General features: G+C 43.2%; 1 protein-coding gene across 2 annotated transcripts; it reads right to left on the reverse strand.

Moving 5' to 3' along the window:
* Positions 1-9,197: 9,197 nt before the first annotated feature.
* LOC115167895 (ribose-phosphate pyrophosphokinase 1) lies at positions 9,198-14,895 on the reverse strand. Of its 2 annotated transcripts, none has more exons than XM_029722633.1 (7): positions 14,373-14,895; positions 13,653-13,836; positions 12,838-12,936; positions 12,250-12,374; positions 11,732-11,905; positions 11,256-11,415; positions 9,198-10,552 (listed from the first exon to the last, which is right to left on the reverse strand). In XM_029722633.1, exons 1-7 carry the CDS (start codon positions 14,492-14,494, stop codon positions 10,460-10,462), a joined length of 957 nt encoding a protein of 318 aa, XP_029578493.1. In that variant the 5' UTR covers positions 14,495-14,895; the 3' UTR covers positions 9,198-10,459. The 2 variants fall into 2 exon arrangements, with proteins under 2 accessions (XP_029578493.1, XP_029578483.1); XM_029722623.1 differs by having other exon boundaries at positions 13,647-13,836.
* Between the last annotated feature and the right edge of the window lie 5,761 nt (positions 14,896-20,656).

Genomic DNA, 20,656 nt, shown 5'->3' on the forward strand with positions numbered 1-20,656 from the left:
ACTTTAGTAATAAGGAAATCCTTTCTCTTTTAGCGCATAATAACCAAATTAGGACATAATAACCAAGTAGGCCTATTACGACCTGGAAGAGGTTGTGCCCCCCAGTTGAAATGGTCTAGAACCGCCACTGAAACCACCTTCCAAGTCGGTGTGGTTAAATACACAGTCGAGCATCCGTTCCTCTTCCATTTCCTTCCTGTAAGGTTGTTGACTCTATACGAATGGAAACAGCTCTACCAAACGGAAACATGGCACCTCACCTAGATTTGAGGTGTAATAAAGATAATCTAACGTTTTACCTAATGATATATAAGGAGGGCATTTGCACAACATGCTTCACAACAGCACACAACAAAACTCCAGAGACATATTGAGCAAGCAACTGATACCAATCACGACCACACCCAGAGACAGATGGCTGACTTAAGCACTCACACAAAAATGTCAAGACATGAAAGCGCCACACGAACTGACCACTGGTGTCAAAAACAACATTCCATGAATATCGCAACCAACCAGACACGAATGACCAGAAATACACACACACACACACACAACACACACACACAACACACACACTCAACACACACACTCAACACACACACACACACACACACACACACACTCAACACACACACACACTCTCAACACACACACACGCACACGCACACGCACAAACTTAGGGGTGTTGGACTCCGAGGACAAAGGACACTGCCAAGGGCCAATGGGAAGTCGACACCACCTGGAGAATGGACCGTCCCTCCACTCATCGACCAGTCAGGAGAGCGGACCTACTAGACTCAACCTACGTCAGCACACTGTTATTTCATTGTATAAATTGGATGCACACCATATTTCGGGGCTCTCTTCCGCTAGTTCCCTATGAGCTAAACGAAGGAGTCCGTGCACGCCTTGCCAAATATCTTTGTCTCATAATAAAATGCCTTACTATAATTGAATCCACCCGGTCCAGCGTCCTGACTTGGTCTCCTTCTCAAGTAACTGATCATCAACAGAGTTAAAGAGAGGAATTAGGCAAGGTTATCCTATCTCACAGTATCTATTTTTATGAATCACCCAACTTCTTACAAATTCTTTAAATAATAGTCCCGCACGAGGTATTTCCATAGCTGGTAAATACATTATTATAAGCCAGCTGGCTGACGATACTACACTTTTTCTGAAAGATGCTCGTCAGATTCCCATATCAATCAATGTGATAGAATCCTTTTCCAAAGCGTATGGTCTATATCTTAACATTAATAAATGTGAACTCATGGCTGTCAAAGATTGTGTGACACCCTCAAATGATGATATTCCAGTGAAAGAAGAACTGACGTATTTAGGCATAACCATTACCAAGGATCAGAAGTCTAGAGGCTTACTAAATGTTAACCCTCTTATTAAAAAAACCCAGAAGAAGCTAAATCAATGGCTACAGAGGGGCTTATCTTTAAAAGGAAGAGTCCTAAATGTAACCGATGTGAAATGGCTAGTTAGTTAGCGGTGGTGCGCGCTAATAGCATTTCAATCAGTGACGTCACTCGCTCTGAGACTTGAAGTAGGGTTTCCCCTTGCGTTACAAGGGCTTTTGTGGCGCAATGGGTAACGATGCTTCGTGGGTGTCAGTTGTTGATGTGGAAGGGTCCCTGGTTCGAGCCCGGGTTGGGGCGAAGAGAGGGACGGAACCTACACTGTTACATTTACTACCTTAATACTTTTAAGATCAATTGGATAAAACAATTCCTAAGAAGACCCACTTCTATGTGGAATTCTATTCCTCATCATGTCTTCTCTACTTTTGGTGGCCTTAACTTCATGTTGGTTTGCAAATATAATATTGACAAAGTTCCAGTGAAACTCTGCTTTTCATCGGCAGGTATTCTTGTCATGGTCCTTAATTTATAAGCAGAATTTTTCTCAACACAGATATTATATATGGAATAATCGGGACATATTGTATAAAAAAACGTCTTTGTTTTTAGAATATTGGTTCCAAAATGGCACCGAAGCAGAAGGCAGACGTTTTACGTGCCCCCAACAGATTGTTTTTTTCCGTTTATCTACGTTGTTTGTAACATGTTTTTTTACTCATTTTGTACATAATGTTGCCGCTACCGTCTCTTATGACCGAAAATAACTTCTCGACATCAGGACTGCGATTACTCACAATGGACTAGCCGAATCCTTTTTCTTCTTTCACGACTCTGACGAGCTCAAGGCGGAGGATATGCGGCTCCCTCGGGACAGGCCCGAGCCCCGTGATCTGCGTGAAGTGGAGGCGGAGAAAGAGAGGCCGGAGAGCGGGCTGCCTGCTGAGAAGTCGAAGGCAATCGAATAAACCCTCACTTCCCTCAATTCTGATTGCACATTTGCTATCTTTGGACAATAAAATCGACGAGTTACACTTAAAATTAAACTACCAACGGGACAATCAAAACTGTAATATCTTATGCTTCACGGAGTCGTGGCTGAACAATGACAACATCAACATACTGGTTATATGATTTACCGGCATGATAGAACAGTGGCGTCTGGTAAGACAAGGGTCTGCGGTCTATGTATTTTTGTAAACAACAGCTGGTGCACGATATCTAAAGAAGTCTCGAGCTATTGCTCACCTGAGGTAGAGTTTCTCATGATAAGCTGTACACCACACTACCTACCGAGAGCTTTCATCTGTATTCTTTGTAGCTGTTTGCATACCACCACAGTCAGAGGCTGGAACTAAGATAGCATTGAATGAGCTGTATTCCGCCATAAGCAAACAAGAAAACACTTACCCAGAGGCGGCGCTCCTAGTGGCCGGGGACTTTAATGCAGGGAAACTTAAATCAATTTAACCAAATTTCTATCAGCATGTTAAATGTGCAACCAGAGGGAAAAGAACTCTGGACCACTTATATTCCACACACAGAGACGCATACAAAGCTCTCCCTCGCCCTCCATTTGGCAAATCTGACCATAATTCCTCCTGATTCCTGCTCAGTACATCACTGGGGCCAAGCTTCCTGCCATCCAGGACCTCTATACTAGGCAGTGTCAGAGGAAGGCCTTAAAAATTGTCAAAGACTCCAGCCACCCTAGTCATAGACTGTTCTCTCTGCTACCGCACGGCAAGCTTTCCCGGAGCGCCAAGTCTAGGTCCAAGAGGCTTCTAAACAGCTTCTACCCCCAAGCCATAAGACTCCTGAACATCTAGTCAAATGGCTACCTGGACTATTTGCATTGCCTCCTATGCATAGTCACTTTAATAACTCTACCTACATGTACATACTGCCCCCACACATTGACTCTGTACCAGCACCTCCCTGTATATATTGTTATTTTTTACTGCAGCTCTTTAATTACTTGTTATCTCTTATTCTTATCCGTATTTTTTGAAACTGCACTGTTGATTAGGGGCTCGTAAGTAAGCATTTCACCTGTTGAATTCGGCGCATGTGACTAATAAAATTTGATTGGAAAAAGATCCTATTGATGAGCCAACTTGTAAATACAGAGGGTATTTTACTGAATTATAAGGAATTCTTTTCACTTTACAAGATCCCTGTAACACCTAAAGATTTTGCAATTGTATTAGATGCCATTCCCTCAGGTGCTTTATTATTCAGGAATGTGTCAAAACCTGACCCTCAGAACATACCTACCATTAACCCTGTTGACTCATCAGTAGGAAAGATCTGTTTTTCTTTTAGTCCATTCAACATCAATAGATCTATACGAGCCTTGTTTCAACAGGATGTTGTATCTGTACCTTATGTCATGCCTTTTGGAATGGGTTTTATTGATAATGTCTGTTGGAAAAGAGTTTGGATGTTGCCACAGACATACCTACTTATTAACAAAATGAATCTAAAGGATCGGTGTGTGCCCCACCCCCCCCTTGTTTGAGGAGAGTTCACAGTTTTTATTTTATTTTACCTTTATTTATACTCGCTTTTCTCATTGAGATAACATCTCTTTTCCAAGAGAGACCTGGTCCAATAGCAGCAGGGGGAACAAAGTTTCAGACAAAACAACTTACATACACTAACACAACATTAAACAGAACTATAGACACACATACAGTACAACAATTACATATTACGTTAAAAAACACAAAAGTCTTGACTAAAAAACAGCAACTGAAGACAATTCCACTCTTCTGTGATATACACATCGATCAAGTGTTTAAACTCCACCAACGAAACTAGATCATCACGTTTTAAAAATGTTCAGGAGAGAGTTTCAGGACCACAGCGCTAAGTAACTAAAACTATTTCTACCATGACCTGTTCTAATTTTTGGTACTGTTAGAAGCAAATCAGAATGGGACCGTAATTGATATTTATTTACTGACCTGACTAAAAAAGAACAGAGATAAAATGGCATTTTACCCAATATGGCCTTATAAATCAGTGTATACCGGTGTTTAAGCCTACGCAAGGTCAATGACGACCAGGCAACAGCGCTGTAGAGATCACAATGATGTGTTAGACGTTTCTGATTTGTAATGAACCTGAGGGCTGCATGATACACTGAATCAAGTGCTCTCAGGGTAGTGGCTGAGGCCTGTATATATATAACATCACTAAAATCTAAAACCGACAGTAATGCACATCATACCAGCTCCTTCCTGGCCTCAAAAGAAAAACAAGCTTTATGCCGGTAATAAAAACCTATTCTCATCTTGAGCTTCCTTATCAAGTCCTCCACATGAACAGTGAAGCTCAGCTTGTCATCAACCCACACACCCAAATATTTGTACACTAACTTGCTCTATAGTATGTCCAGCCAATGTAGCAATGACATGATTTGTAACATGTCTGGCATTTGAAAATACCATGCATTTTGTTTTACCTGAATTTAGAATCAGCTTTAAATCATACAGATTCTGTTGTATTTTGATATGCGTCGACAATTTTGATATGGGTCGATAGTTGTCAAGTAGCGAAGGATCTCCACCTTTCAGGAGAGGCAGTACAAAAGCAGATTTCCATAACTTGGGGATTTCCTTAACATCAAGCGTGAGGTTAAAAATACATATTGCCGTATAATACTTGAATTTTAATTTTGAGATTATTTTGTTTTGAATATTGCGCCGTGCTATCTCACTGGTTGTTGTCCAACCAATCCCATTAGCGGGATTGTAGCTTCAAGAGGGGGGGAGCAATGATGTCAGCGGCTAGGTGTAGGAGGTGGGGGGCTAGTTCATCAGGGCCAGGGGATTTTTTTAAATCAATTTCTTTCAGGGTTTTACGCACTTCTGAAACAGAGAAGGATGAAAAGGAGAACCTGGTGAAGGAGTGCACAGGTATGTCAGGTAAAATCATAGGGGGCTCAATTATACCTTCGACCTTTTCAAATAAACTGCCTGCATCTAAAAAAAATGCTGATTCAAGGCTTGCAGAATGTAGGTTCTCTCAGTTACAATCTGTGTTTTGACCAACAATTGTTTGGGAAGCTGTGTATCTTTTTTTGCACTCCAATGGATTATTTACATTTTGTGAAGTAGATTTCAGGTAGTGGTCTGCTTTCAATTTACGGATCATAGCCACACCCATATTTCGAAGATGTTTAAAAGCCTTCCAATCATCTGCCAAACCAGTCCCTCTTGCTTTAGCCCACATAGCATTTCGTTCCCTTATGATTTTTGTAAGTTCTTTAGTAAACCAAGGGTTCTCTCTGCCCTTAATCCTGAATTGTTTAAAAGGGGCCTATTACGTACATCCTGGAATGCGTTGTGGAAGTAAGAAAAGGCTAGTTCAACGTCAGGGACTAATTCCATTCTATTCCATTCAATGCTAGATGCATCATGTAAAAAACCTTGAATATCAAACCGCTTCCGGTTTCTTTTCGTAATAATACGTGGGGATTTCTTAGGAATTTTACCATCTCTCACACAGGCAATAGCACAGTGATCACTTATGTAATTTGCTAAAATACCAGAAGCATTAAAACGATGAGGAGTATTGGTTAAGATCAAATCAATCAAAGAGGATTTCAGAGGATATTTTATATTCAACCTAGTTACACTGTTGACAATCTGAGTGAGATTGTAGGTATTGCACAGAATTTTGAGTTGATCAGAGCTAGATGTTAGCCAGTCCTGATTCAGATCACCCATCAGGACAAACTCAGAGTTAACATTCTGTGATAACAATTTGAAAATACAATCCAGAGAGCCAGCAGTAGCAGATGGAGGTCTATAACAACAAGATACAACAATATTTAAAGATAAGCCAAGATTTAGGCTCAAAGACAGACATTGAAATTGCTTAAGTTTAGTAACAGAAGTCAGAATGACCACCGAGAACTTGTCTTTTATATATACAGCAACACCACCATCCTCAGATTTACGATCTGTACGAAACACATTGTAACCCTTTATGCCAATATTTTTGTCAGTGACAGATTTTTTAAGCCAGGTTTCAGAAAGCATCAGGGTCGGCAGTTTTTATCCATATATTCACAAAATCAAGCTTCGGCAGAAGACTTCTTACATTTATATGCAAAAACTTCAGGCCAATCTGACTACTTATTTCTGCAGGGGTAAGAATGTCTGGTCCTGGATTGTCTGGACATTTCCAGACAATAGAAGCAGCAAGATAATGGCAAGTCTAGATCGAGGGTTACAACATCTGGATTTACAGACAGCACTTGAACGAGAATCCATAGTCACCAGTCTTTAACGCCACATATTTCAGGAGATGTGTAAAGTCCAGAGACATGGTTAAGTACCAAGAGAACAGTCCTGACATGTAAGCGCAAGAGTCCGATTTCTCCCATATTGTTCGAGAGAGAGAGAGAAAGTGGCGAGGGCACCTGTACAAGAATGGGAGAGACAGACCAGGGCAGGCGGGGAGCAGGCAGGCAGAGAGAGATCGGTTCTCTGGCCAACAGCACACATGGATCGCACTGTATCAACGACAATAAATAGCCTCCATCATGGAGGTGCCAGCGAATGCAGCCACGGCAGAGATCTGCAAACTCGCAGGCGACGACCATGCAGTGGCCCGTCCGGGTATCAGCCTACTCAGTGACATCCACGGTCCCAGCCACAAAACCCTGCAGCTTGATAGGCAGCTAGCTAGTTATGAACTTGAAAATGTATTAATTAATCAATTAGGCACATTTGGGCAGTCTTGATACAACATTTTGAACAGAAATGCAATGGTTCGTTGAATCAGTCTAAAACTTTGCACAGACACTGCTGCCATCCAGTGGCCAAAATCTAAATTGTGCCTAGATTCCTAAGTCATTGGCTTTTCTCTTGCATTTCAAAGAATGTTTGGAAGAAGAAAAAAACACGTTTCTTTGTATCTTTTACCAGATCTAATGTGTTATATTCTCTTACATTAATTTCCCATTTCCACAAAGGTCAAAGTGTTTCCTTTCAAATGGTATCAAGGATATGCACATCCTTGCTTCAGGTCCTGAGCTACAGGCAGTTATATCGGGTATGTCATTTTAGGCAAAAATGGGAAAAAATGGGTCCGATCCTTATTAAAGAAGTTTCTTATAAAATGATTCCTAAATATTATCCTGCCAACCACTATATGAAGAAGTACAAAAATAATACATACATACATGCAAATTGTACCTTTTGTAATGACCACTCACAAAGTGTTGCATCTTTTTTGGCATTGTACTCATGTAAGGAATCTGTGGCAAGACATCAGTAGATTATAATTTAACACTTTTATGAAGATGTTATACTATTATGGAGAGATGTGCTACTTGGATTCTTTACCTATGATAGAAATAAGTTGAAACCATTTTATGTAATTCATTTCATTATTCTTTTGGTCAATTGTCATATTCACAAAACACCACATTTTATTACCTTGCAAAAAGAAATTGAACGAAACTCAGCAAAAAAAGAAACGTCCTCTCACTGTCAACTGTGTTTACTTTTAGCAAACTTAACTTAATATTTGTATGAACATAACAAGATTCAACAACTGAGACATAAACTGAACAAGTTCCACAAACATGTGACTAACAGACATGGAATAATGTGTCCCTGAACAAAGGGGGGTCAAAATCAAAAGTAACAGTCAGTGTCTGGTGTGGCCACCAGCTGCATTCAGTACTGCAGTGTATCTCCTCCTCATGGACTGCACCAGATTTGCCAGTTCTTGCTGTGAGATGTTACCCCACTCTTCCACAAAGGCACCTGTAACTTCCTGGACATATCTGGTGTGTACAGTACTGATAACCTATCATTATAAATTAGTTCATACGTTCAAATTTGATGAAACACATAGCCTACTATGCAACTGTAGCCTGTATATACAGTTGAAGTCAGAAGTTTACATACACTTATGTTGGAGTCATTTAAAACTTGTTTTTCAACCACTCCTCAAATTTCTTGTTAACAAACTATAGTTGTGGCAAGTCGGCTAGCACATCTACTTTGTGCATGACACAAGTAATTTTTCCAACAATTGTTTACAGATTATTTCACTTAGAATTCACTGTATCACAATTCCAGTGGGTCAGAAGTTTACATACACTAAGCTGACTGTGCCTTTAAACAGCTTGGACAATTCCAGAAAATTATGTCATGGCTTTAAAAGCTTCTGATAGGCTAATTGACATCATTTGAGTCAATTGGAGGTGTACCTGTGGATGTATTTCAAGGCCTACCTTCAAACTCAGTGCCTCTTTGCTTGACATCATGGGAAAATACTTGCGTACTATTGTTTGTAAAGATGAACGTGTACCTTCAGGCATTTGGAAATTGCTCCCAAGGATGAACCAGACTCGTGGAGGTCTACAATTCTTTTTCTGAGGTCTTGGCTGATTTCTTTTGATTTTCCCATGACTTCAAGCAAAGAGGCACTGAGTTTGAAGGTAGGTCTTGAAATATATCCACAGGTACACCTCCAATTGACTCAAATTATGTCAATTAGCCTATCAGAAGCTTCTAAAGCTATGACTTCATTTTCTGGAATTTTCCAAACTTCTGACCCACTGGAATTGTGATACAGTGAATTCTAAGTGAAATAATCTGTCTGTAAACAATTGTTGAAAAGTTACTTGTGTCATGCACAAAGTAGATGTCCTAAGCAACTTGCCAAAACTATAGTTTGTTAACAAGAAATTTGTGGAATGATTGAAAAACAAGTTTTTTTAATGGACTCCAACCTAAGTGTATGTAAACTTCCGACTTCAACTGTACATGAAACTTTAAAGTCAGACAGATACCACTCTTTCGAGAGTTTATTATACAAATATTATTGAAAAAAATTAAGTAAGTAAAAATAGCAGAGACTTTTCTAGGAAGCTCCATCCTGCAGAGCTAAAAACCAACAGCTTCTAGACAGCAACCTCGAAGAGCAAAACCTGCCTCCTCTGCACCCACTGAAAGAATGATTCCCAAAAGCCTTACGAGGGGCAATCCGCAGTCCCCCCCCGGGACTTGTTTAGGTCAACAGGTGAGGGATGGGGTTGGAGGAATGTACCCACAGACAGAGCAAGGGATGCAGATCATGGAGGAGGCATTTATAAGTTAACATCTTCAAGAATCAGTGGGCTATATACCATTATGTCCAAAAAATTAGAAGTACCAATCCTAGATTGCCCCTTTAAAAAGACTTGTGAATCACCCAGATGAACATCAGTGGCACTGTCAACTATAACTCATTCACTTTACTCATTATGAGCCTCATCTTTCAACCGAATCAAAAAGAAAAACTAAATAATAAAATACCTGAAGTCAGTCAACATCCAACCGTCTCTCACCCTCTTTATGTAACATAGAAGTTATGTAACAGCATTATTATGAACTGTTGGCATTAGGTGAGTTCACCCACTCACAATAAATAAATCAACACTGACATCTTTTGTCCCTGATAGACATGTCCCAAATGGCACCCTATTCCCCATGTAGTGCACTACTTTTGACCAGGTCCCATAGGGCACTAGTCAAAAGAAGTTCACTATGTAGGAAAAGGGTGCCATTTGGGATGCAAACACTGTTTAGGGGTGAGAGAGGGACTCAAAATGAACATGTCATCATTAATAATCATTAATTGTAACGTGGTTAGTTAGCAATAGCAGCAGAGCGATGCTAATATACTGGTGGTGTTTCTCCCGGTTGGGGTCAATTGAATTTAAACCTCAATTCAGGAAGTAAACCTAAATCCAATTCCACATTTTCCTAATTGAAAAGAATTGGAATGTCAGTATACTTCTTGAATTGACTGGAATTGAAATGGAATCGAGCCCAACGCTGGTGTTTGTATAGGACATACCCGCTCTTCCTCTTTCTGGTGTAACAGAATAGTAGGGCTGGAATCTATTCAGTGATGAGAAACATTCCAGAATACTGGGCATAGAAATGGAATGAAGAGCCTACCTGAAAGACAATCATATCTGTTCCCCAAAGTCCCTATTCTGCGTGAGAGATGGCCGTGTCTGTTCTATCTGAATGTTCTGGTGTGCCCTACTGAACGGTGCCCGTGTGGCGTTACAAGGGGACGTGGCTGAAGAGGTACGAGACAGATTCTCCGTTGTGGGTCCTGCGGATGGCCTCCGCCAAGATCATAGAGATGTCAATCACCTAGAGGAGAAACAGATGGTTAATAACACATAATAAACTATGTTCAGGAAACATCCGGAAACATGTCAGACTATTTACCGTTGATAAACAGAAAGTGTGCTCTCTCATTTATAGAGTGAACTATTTTAATTATTTTAGCACAAAACGTTTTAGGTGATATGATTATTCAAACTACTTGCCGTTGTCTTAGTTGTTAAACATCACAGTAGCAACAATAGAATTTCAGCTTAAACCACCGTAACATTATTGGACAATATGACAGTCTACTTATGTTGAGGTGAATGACCCTGATATTAACCTCTGACCCCTGACCTGTATCTTAGAACAGTAATATAACATTTGACCCCTAATCTGTATCTAAGGACAGTGCTGTGACCCCTGACCTGTATCTAAGGACAGTGCTGTGACCCCTGACCTGTATCTAAGGGCAGTGCTGTGACCCCTGACCTGTATCTAAGGGCAGTGCTGTGACCCCTGACCTGTATCTAAGGGCAGTGCTGTGACCCCTGACCTGTATCTAAGGGCAGTGCTGTGACCCCTGACCTGTATCTAAGGGCAGTGCTGTGACCCCTGACCTGTATCTAAGGGCAGTGCTGTGACCCCTGACCTGTATCTAAGGACAGTGCTGTGACCCCTGACCTGTATCTAAGGACAGTGCTGTGACCCCTGACCTGTATCTAAGGACAGTGCTGTGACCCCTGACCTGTATCTTAGGACAGGTCTTCATCTTCTCCTCCTGAGGGATAGTGTTGGTGACGACCACGGCCTCGAAGCAGGCGTTGTTGATGCGGGAGATGGCCGGGCCAGAGAAGATACCGTGGGTCAGGATGGCATACACCTTGGTAGCACCAGCTGAGATCAGCCTGAGGGTGGAGGGACAGTATCTCCTCAAAAAACTGTAGGATTATAGCACCTCTAACATTTACCTGTTTGAATACACCGATTTCTGCTACAAGGACTCTCATTTGGATGAAGGAGAAGTGAAATGTGAAATAGTGGTTGGTATTTCCACAGCTCTGTAATAAGAATGTCTTGACATCAAATCAGAGATCCATTTGAATGTACAGGATCATAATCAATGTTTGCTTTTGTGTGGTTAAGATTCAGCCCAGACACCCATTGCCTGGGCATAGATACGTGTTAAGGTTAGTCAAGGTCATAAATTGAGACTTTACTTACTTGTCGGCCGCGTGACAGATAGTACCACAGGTGTCTGCCATGTCATCCACCAAGATGGCCACCCGGTCCGTGACGTCCCCGACCAGCACCATGCGATCCACCTCATTGGCCTTCTTCCTCTCTTTGTGGATCAGAGCAAAGTCCACGTTGAGCCTGTCCGCTATGGAAGTCACTCTGTCACACAGAACACAGTGTTAAGAGGAAGCCAAGTCACAGAGGCACAACAGTTGTTGTCGTATAAAGATTTGTTAGTGTGAAGGAGCAGTTAAACACAAACGTGTGAATCTAAAGTTAATTTCACCACAGATAAGGCAGAGTTAAAGAAAGACATGGCTGAAGGGTAAAACCAGTAAAAGAGAGGTGATGTTCTTGAAGCAGTAGTCTAGCATGCACACAGTGGTTCCCATATTTACCAAGCCTTCCCTTTCTCTCTCCCCCCCCATCTCTTCACCCTCTCTCTAATTAATCAAATTTCTTCTTTTGACCAAAAGTTTTTTGAGTACTCTGTCCTGTCTCACCTCTTGGCACCCCCTGCGTCTGGAGAGACGATAGTGCAGGTCTTCCACTCTGCGATGTTCTCTTTGATCCACTTCAGTACAGCAGGCTCAGCATACAGGTTATCCACCGGGATGTCGAAGAAACCCTGGAGATACCAGACACACAGACAGGAGTCAGAGGCTGCCATCTAGCCGTTTCACATCCCAGGAACCATCTCTAGTCATTGTGCCCTTGAGCCAGTCACTTAACCCCTATAGAACTCCATGTGTTCGCTGATTGTGTTGTCTGTTGGATTGGAGGGAGCAAAATAATAATTTACATCTCTATAGTCTGGCTGTTTGGTCCTCTACTGCCAGACCCCAGTGTCCTCCCTCCTCCTGACCTCTACTGCCAGACCCCAGTGTCCTCCCTCCTCCTGACCTCTACTGCCAGACCCCAGTGTCCTCCCTCTTCTACTGCCAGACCCCAGTGTCCTCCCTCTTCTACTGCCAGACCCCAGTGTCCTCCCTCTTCTACTGCCAGACCCCAGTGTCCTCCCTCTTCTACTGCCAGACCCCAGTGTCCTCCCTCTTCTACTGCCAGACCCCAGTGTCCTCCCTCCTCCTAACCTGGATCTGTGAGGCGTGAAGGTCCATAGTGATGATGTGATCAGCCCCAGACACAGACAGCATGTTAGCCACGAGCTTGGCTGAGATGGGCGCCCGACTCTGCAAGGAAACACACACACACACACACACACACACACACACGATATGAGCGGAGTCTTCCATCTTAAAAATTGGTCCATATTACATTTCCTTCCCAAAGCCACAAGGGGCAGCTGATAGGCTATTCTAAACTACAGTCACGTGTACAACTCCAAGTAAATTTCAAACTACTCAGCTCCTTCAACAAGCCCAAGAGAAAAGTGATACTGTACAAAACGTTAATAACAGTATACTTTTGGCAGAAACATAGTACATGCAATAGATTATATTGGGAGGACAAGGACATGCACTGATATAAACCATGTGAGGAATGGAGGCAGGCAGGTGACGGTAACAATACAAACAGAAGACACAATGACTGTTCACTGTTCACTGCTTAACTTAAATCAGTGGAGAAATCAAAACAAAACCCAGGCATGCTCCCAGGCCCATCCATCTGCTGACTGCCTGCTGGAGTCCGTCCACACAGTCAGTGACAGCAACATGAGTGGTAAGATCACACTGGACATTGATGGGGTGTAATGGCAGGGTTGGGATCAATTCAATTTCAATTCAGGAAGTACACTGAAATTCTAATGCTTTTGAATTAAAAACATTTGGAATTGGAATTTGGTTAAATTTCTGAATTGACTGGAATTGAACCCAACTCTAGTGATGCGGTATAATGGTCGGCGGTGTGACAGTAGAGTAACTAGATGTCTGTCCCTCACCCCCACCTTGTCCTTCTTGTCCTGCCGTGAGTAGGGGAAGCAGGGGATGACGGCTGTGACCCGGGAGGCCGAGGCGATCTTACACGCATTGATCATAATCAGCAGCTCCATCAGATTATCATTGATCTCCCCACAGCCGCTCTGTACGATGTAGACATCCTCTCCACGGACACTCTCCCCGATCTCAACACTGTTAGGGCCCAAGGGAGGGGAGGATGGGGTCAACAACACTCTCTGCTAACACAGCAAGACACGAATGGTGAGGGATATTTATCATGAGACATCGAAAACACAGCCTACAGGTGTTTATGGCTAGGGGACTTAGAAGTGCAGTGACAAGAGAATATTTCACAGTAAATGCTGTGACAATTACAGTATGAGCAAAGTGCTGAACAGCACAGAATGACAAGTATACAGCTTGATGCATCAGTGTTACGCAAGAAGTTAGAATAAACAATTGTTTCACTTTTGCTAGCCTGTAGAGGTTGTCAGCTCTCCCAATATTCAGAAATTAGTTGAAATGTATGGTGAAGTGAAGTTCGCCCAATACGCAACAAACTGAGCGCCAAAATAAACTCCAGTTATGCGTGACATAAACTACAAGTTCCAAGCACCTTTGCGAGGCAGCATCAAAAGCAGACCGCTAACATAACGTTTCTTAAACATATTTCTCGAACATAAGATTTCAACAGATTAGCTTTCTATACATTAAAAGTTTACACTGACCATGTTTCTTGATTGCTGAATTTTTTGGTGACCACCTTCCCGAGTTCCATCCCAAGACGGTCGGCAATTTTGTGAGACAGTTCCCGATGCGAGCTACCGCTGAATATCTTAATGTTCGGCATTTTTGTATGTTCCAGGGCTTCGTTCTACGGAAGCTAGCTACAATGCTAGTAGCAGCAAATATGTGATACACGATCTATTAGTTCTAGTGAACTGTTGGAAATCGATCGCTAGTCGATTGATATCATCAAGTTGATGCGTTGCCTACCTATCCACCATAGTTCCCTTCGTCACGCATGCGCATGTCCATTTTCCTGGTCTTCTTCTTTGGGGTTAAACGGAGGTTGGCATCCAATATATTGCATTACCACCCCCAACTGGGCTATAATATACATCCATTAAACTTTGTGATACAAAAGGGAAAAGGAAAAACAAACAAATAAATAAAACCTTCCAACTAACCCTTCACTCATTAAAAATCCACTACCCCATTCCACTACTTTGACCCTATCTGCTCCTGCACCCAGCCAGCCAGCCCAGCCCAACCAGCCCAGCCAGCACAGCTAGCCCAGCCCAGCGGCTTGGGAAGACGGGACACCACCAATCAAAACACCCTGAAACTCTTCTTAAGTCAAATCTCGTACACCCAAATATTTCTCTGCAGCTGCCACCACAAAGTGTATTTTCTGTGATTTACATTCTATTTCTGCAGTATAGTTGACATTCATTATAATGAATGCTAAGAAGCCAACCGTACTGAAACATAAATCACTGGTTGGCCTCTTGTCCCTGGAAGCAGGCGCCATCAACAATACACCGCCCACTTCACATGACAATGACATCATTCATACCTATACACAGTTGAAGTTGGAAGTTTACATACACCTTAGCCAAATACATTTAAACTCAGTTTTTCACAATTCCTGACATTTAATCATAGTAAAAATTCCCTGTCTTAGGTCAGTTAGGATCACCACTTTATTTTAAGAATGTGAAATGTCAGAATAATAGAAGAAAGAATTATTTATTTCAGCTTTAATTTATTTCATCACATTCCCAGTGGGCCAGAAGTTTACATACACTCAATCAGTATTTGGTAGCATTGCCTTTAAATTGTTTAACTTGGGTCAAATGTTTTGGGTAGCCTTCCACAAGCTTCCCACAATAAGTTGAGTGCATTTTGGCCCATTCCTCCTGACAGAGCTGGTGTAACTGAGTCAGGTTTGCAGACCTTCTTGCTCGCCACATGCTTTTTCAGTTCTGCCCACAAATTTTCTATAGGGTTGAGGTCAGGGCTTTGTGATGGCCACTCCAATACCTTGACTTTGTTGTCCTTAAGCCCTTTTGCCACAACTTTGGAAGTATGCTTTGGGTCATTGTCCATTTGGAAGACCCATTTGCAACCAAACTTTAACTTCCTGACTGTAGTCTTGAGATGTTGCTTCAATATATCCACATAATTTTCCTGCCTCATGATGCCATCTATTTTGTGAAGTGCACCAGTCCCTCCTGCAGCAAAGCACCCCCACAACATGATGCTGCCACCCCCCTGCTTCACAGTTGGGATGGTGTTCTTCGGCTTGCAAGCGTCCCCCTTTTTCCTCCAAACATAACGATGGTCATTATGACCAAACAGCTCTATTTTTATTTCATCAAACCAGAGGACATTTCTCCAAAAAGTACGATCTTTGTCCCCATGTGCAGTTGCAAACCGTAGTGTGACTTTTTTATGGCGGTTTTGGAGCAGTAACTTCTTCCTTGCTGAGCGGCCTTTCAGGTTATGTCAATATTGGATTTGTTTTACTGTGGATATAGATACTTTTGTATCTGTTTCCTCCAGCATCTTCACAAATTGCTGTTGTTCTGGGATTGATTTGCACTTTTCGCACCAAAGTACGTTCATCTCTAAGAGACAGAACGCATCTCCTTCCTGAGCGGTATGACAGCTGCGTGGTGCCATGGTGTTTATACTTGCATCTATTGTTTGTACAGGCGTTTGGAAATTACTCCCAAGGATGAACCAGACTTGTGGAGGTCTACAATTTTTTTTCTAAGGTCTTGACTGATTTCTTTTGATTTTCCCATGATGTCAAGCAAAGAGGCACTGAGTTTGAAGGTAGGCCTTGAAATACATCCACAGGTACACCTCCAATTGACTCAAATTATGTCAATTAGCCTATCAGAAGCTTCTAAAGCTATGACTTCATTTTCTGGAATTTTCCAAGCTGTTTAAAGGCACAGTCAACTTAGTGTATGCAAACTTCTGACCCACTAGAACTGTGATACAGTGAATTATAAGTGAAATAATCTGTCTGTAAACAATTGTTGGAACAATTACTTGTGTCATGCACAAAGTAGATGTTCTAACCAACTTGCCAAAACTATAGTTTGTTAACAAGACATTTGTGGAGTGGTTAAAACGAGTTTTAACATCTACAACCTAAGTGTATGTAAACTTCCGACGTTAACTGTATACTGAACAAAAATATTAACGCAACATGTAAAGTGTTGGTCCCATGTTTCATGATCTGAAATAAAAGATCCCAGAAATGTTCCATGTGCACAAAAAGCTTATTTCTCTAAAATTTTGTTCACAAATTTGTTTACATCCCTGATAGTGAGCATTTCTCCTTTGCCAAAATAATCCATCCACCTGACAGGTGTGGCATATCAAGAAGCTGATTAAACAGCATGATCATTACACAGGTGCATGTTGATGTAACAGATGTATATCGTACTCTCCTTGCGTTGTGTTTTCTCCTAATAAATCACATCAGCCAGTGGTCCCAGTTGAGCATCATTTATTCCTGTTGTTAAATGAGAAACAGCACGGTAGTTGTGCAGGGCTTAATGATACTGATGGCTGTCGATGGCAAAAGCCCTTGCATCACATTTTCATACTGGGAAGACCTGACGTTCGCGATCTCCCCCTATCTGCAAGCGGGGCCAATCACAACACACCTTATTGTCATCAGTTGAACCAACCAATACGAATGCTTGAACATTAAGTACACATTGCTTTAGAGGCAAGTGGAAACATAACCAACCCTGTTACATTCTCCCCTGCTGAATTACACTTGCACACTATAAAGAAACAAAATGAGGCATGCAATACCTTGCAATACATATGTCACCAAATATTCCAGTGCAAAGACTATTCTCCAAAGAGAATTAGGGGAATTCAAAGACCCCGTAGGAAAACATGCCTGTTACATGTTCAGTACACTCAGTGACAATGAGAACCTCACAGAAAAACCTTGGTCTACTTGACCTCTGACCCATGACCTCCATGGGGTCTCTTGAATGAGAAAAAAAAAATGAAATGGGCTACAGACTTGGATTCTAATCCTACACCCACACAGGTATTCTAATGAATTCTGTATGAAAAACCCTCTGTGTCTGCATAGTCTCTATGAGTCTCACTGGGCGTTTCTTAACCCGACCAGCCGCTGACCTGACAGGCCTAACAGAGTTATTACGTTTAACCTGTTCACCTACAACCACCACTGGTGGGTCACTTTCCACAGTCGGTGGATAGTCAAGGTCAAGGGTTCTGTGACTGTTGCTGGAGCTTGTGCTACCAGCGGCATCTTCAGAATGCCTTTCTTCTTCAGAGGGTTCGGACATTTCTTCTCCAAAGGTTAGCTCTGACACGCTTGTGCCACCAGTGGCACCCTCAGAATGTGGTGAGTTCTGAGGGTCCCTCGCCAGTGGCCCATCTTCCAGCACATCTGGGGTTTCTTTTTCAGAGTGCTCCGGCTGTCCTTCCCCCGAGGTCTGTTCTGATACCCACACACTAGTCCTCTCACCAATGTCCATTTCTGGTATATCGTTCACGGATGAGTCCTCCATCTCCTCACTCGGATCCTCACGGTCTCCCATATTAGGTGTCTCCAAGGCAGTGTCAGGTAGAGGCAAGAAGTTTACAGGCATTATCAGATTACGGTGGACCGTTTTCTCCTGGCCAGTCGACATGTTCTGTATATTGAAGATGTGGATATCGCTAATCTTCTATGTAACAATATAGAGGTTGTTCTCCCAACGATCCGCCAGCTTCCTCTTTCCACGTTCACCCTTATTCGCCAGCAGCACCCGATCACCGACCTCCACTGGAGCCCCTCTGATCTTCCTGTTGTAGAGGCCCGCATGCCTCTTCAGCTGTTTGGTTGCCGACACCTGTACCGTCTCCATGGCCTCCCTCAGGTCTCTCGTCAGGGACTTTATGTACTCGTCATAGTCTACAACCTCTGAGTCTTGCAGCACCGTACCAAACATCATGTCGACAGGCAGACGTGGGGTTCTCCCAAACATCAACTGGAAAGGGGCGTAGCCCGTGGTTTCATGGACCGTACAGTTGTAGGCAAAGGTCAATGACTTCAGCTTCTGGGGCCACCTGTGCTTCGCTCTTGTAGGTAAAGCCCTGATCATGTTTCCCAGCGTTCTATTGAACCTTTCGACTCCCCCGTTCCCCATTGGATGGTAGGGAGTTGTGTGCGACTTCTGGACTCCTGCAGCACTCAACAACTCAGCAATCAATTTACTTTCAAAGTTGGCCCCTTGGTCAGAGTGGATACGACGAGGAAAACCATACACACAGAAGATGTTGTTCCATAGCTGAAGGGCCACTGCTTTAGCTGATTGGTTCGGACACAAGAAGGCATGGGCCATCTTAGTAAAATGGTCAGTGACGACCAGGACATCCAAGGACTTGTTGTTGGAGTCTTCAGCAGACCAGAAGTCCACGCACACCAACTCGAGGGGCTCAGTCATGATGATGTTCTCCAGTGGAGCTCTGGCCTCTGGCTCGGGGGCCTTACTGAACACACACCTCTTGCAGGTCTTGACATACTCTCTGACATCCGACTCCAGACCATGCCAGAAGAACCTCTGTCTCGTCAAGTACAACGTCCGCTGTTGCCCCTGATGACCGGCTTCATCATGGACACCCTTCAAAACTGTCGACCTCATTGAGGTGGGTACTACATACTGGTACGTCTTCTTCTTTGAAAGCAAACTTTTGGTAACGCGATACAGTACACCCATTTTCAGAGTGAGCTTCTCCCAGGTCTTCAGAATCTGCAGAGCCTCGAGTGGTTCATGGCCACGTTCCCTCCTAGAAGGTCTACGGCCCCTGTCCACGTAGAAGACAACTCTGGCGAGAGCGTCATCCTGGCGCTGCTTTGATATCAGGTCGTCACGGGATAGCACTCTCACATCTGACATCTCAGACGGCACCAGTGACTGAGTGAGCTGAGGCAGTAGCAGCGCACAGTTCTGTAGACCAGCCTCCCCTTGCGACCTCAGGACTGCTGACACCGCTTCCTTTGACAGAGAACCAGGAGAAGGATAGGAGGAGGTTTGGCAGTCCATGACAATTTCACAGGCATCTGCCTCAATTGACGGTGAGCAGCTATCGAGGTCGAATGGGTGGGTCGACCAGCGGAGCACATCTTGCACCTTCTCAGCACGTACTCCCGCAGCTTCTTCCAGCAAGGCCTTGTATGGAACCCTTGTGATGCGGTGGAGAGCACTCGGCTGCACAAATGGCTGTCTACTGAGTGCATCAGCAATGACATTTTTGGGACCGGGAATGTACTTGATGTCAAACTCGAATGGAGCAAGTTTAGCAACCCATCTCTGTTCACAGGCGTCCAATTTGGGCTTGGACAGGATGTACGTTAATGGGTTGTTGTCTGTCCATACAGTAAAAGGCTTGCCCCTTAGCCAATGACTAAATTTCTCACAGACAGCCCACCGTAAAGCAAAAAACTCTAACCTATGGGCAGGATACTTTGACTGTGCATAAGTAAGTGATTTGCTAGCGAATGCTACCGGTCTGGCTGCAGACCCATCCTCTGGCACCTGGGAAAGGACAGCACCTAATCCATTACTAGATGCGTCTACAGACAGCAAGAAAGGTCTACTAAAATCAGGGTGGGCTAGCATGACCTGATCGAGGAGAGCTTGTTTCAACTGACTAAAGGCCTGTTTGCACTCACCAGTCCAGTCTGCTGCTGTGAGTTTCCTATGCATTGCTCTTTTCCTCTTGCCTTTCCCGTGGCGTGGTGCCTTCGTCCCCGTTGTCAGCCCATGCAGCGGCTTAGCGATGGTGGAGCACCCCTCAATGAACTGCTGGTAATAGACTATCATTCCGAGAAAGGACCGAATCTTCCCCTGGGAAGGCACATCCGTGTTATCCTCCATGAGATCCTTCTCTGTCATCCCTGTAATAGCCGTCACTTTTTCTGGGTCTGTGGCCACACCTCCTTCACTGATGACATGCC

The sequence above is a fragment of the Salmo trutta genome, chromosome 3, assembly GCF_901001165.1.
Source record: "Salmo trutta chromosome 3, fSalTru1.1, whole genome shotgun sequence".
Taxonomy (NCBI): domain Eukaryota; kingdom Metazoa; phylum Chordata; class Actinopteri; order Salmoniformes; family Salmonidae; genus Salmo; species Salmo trutta.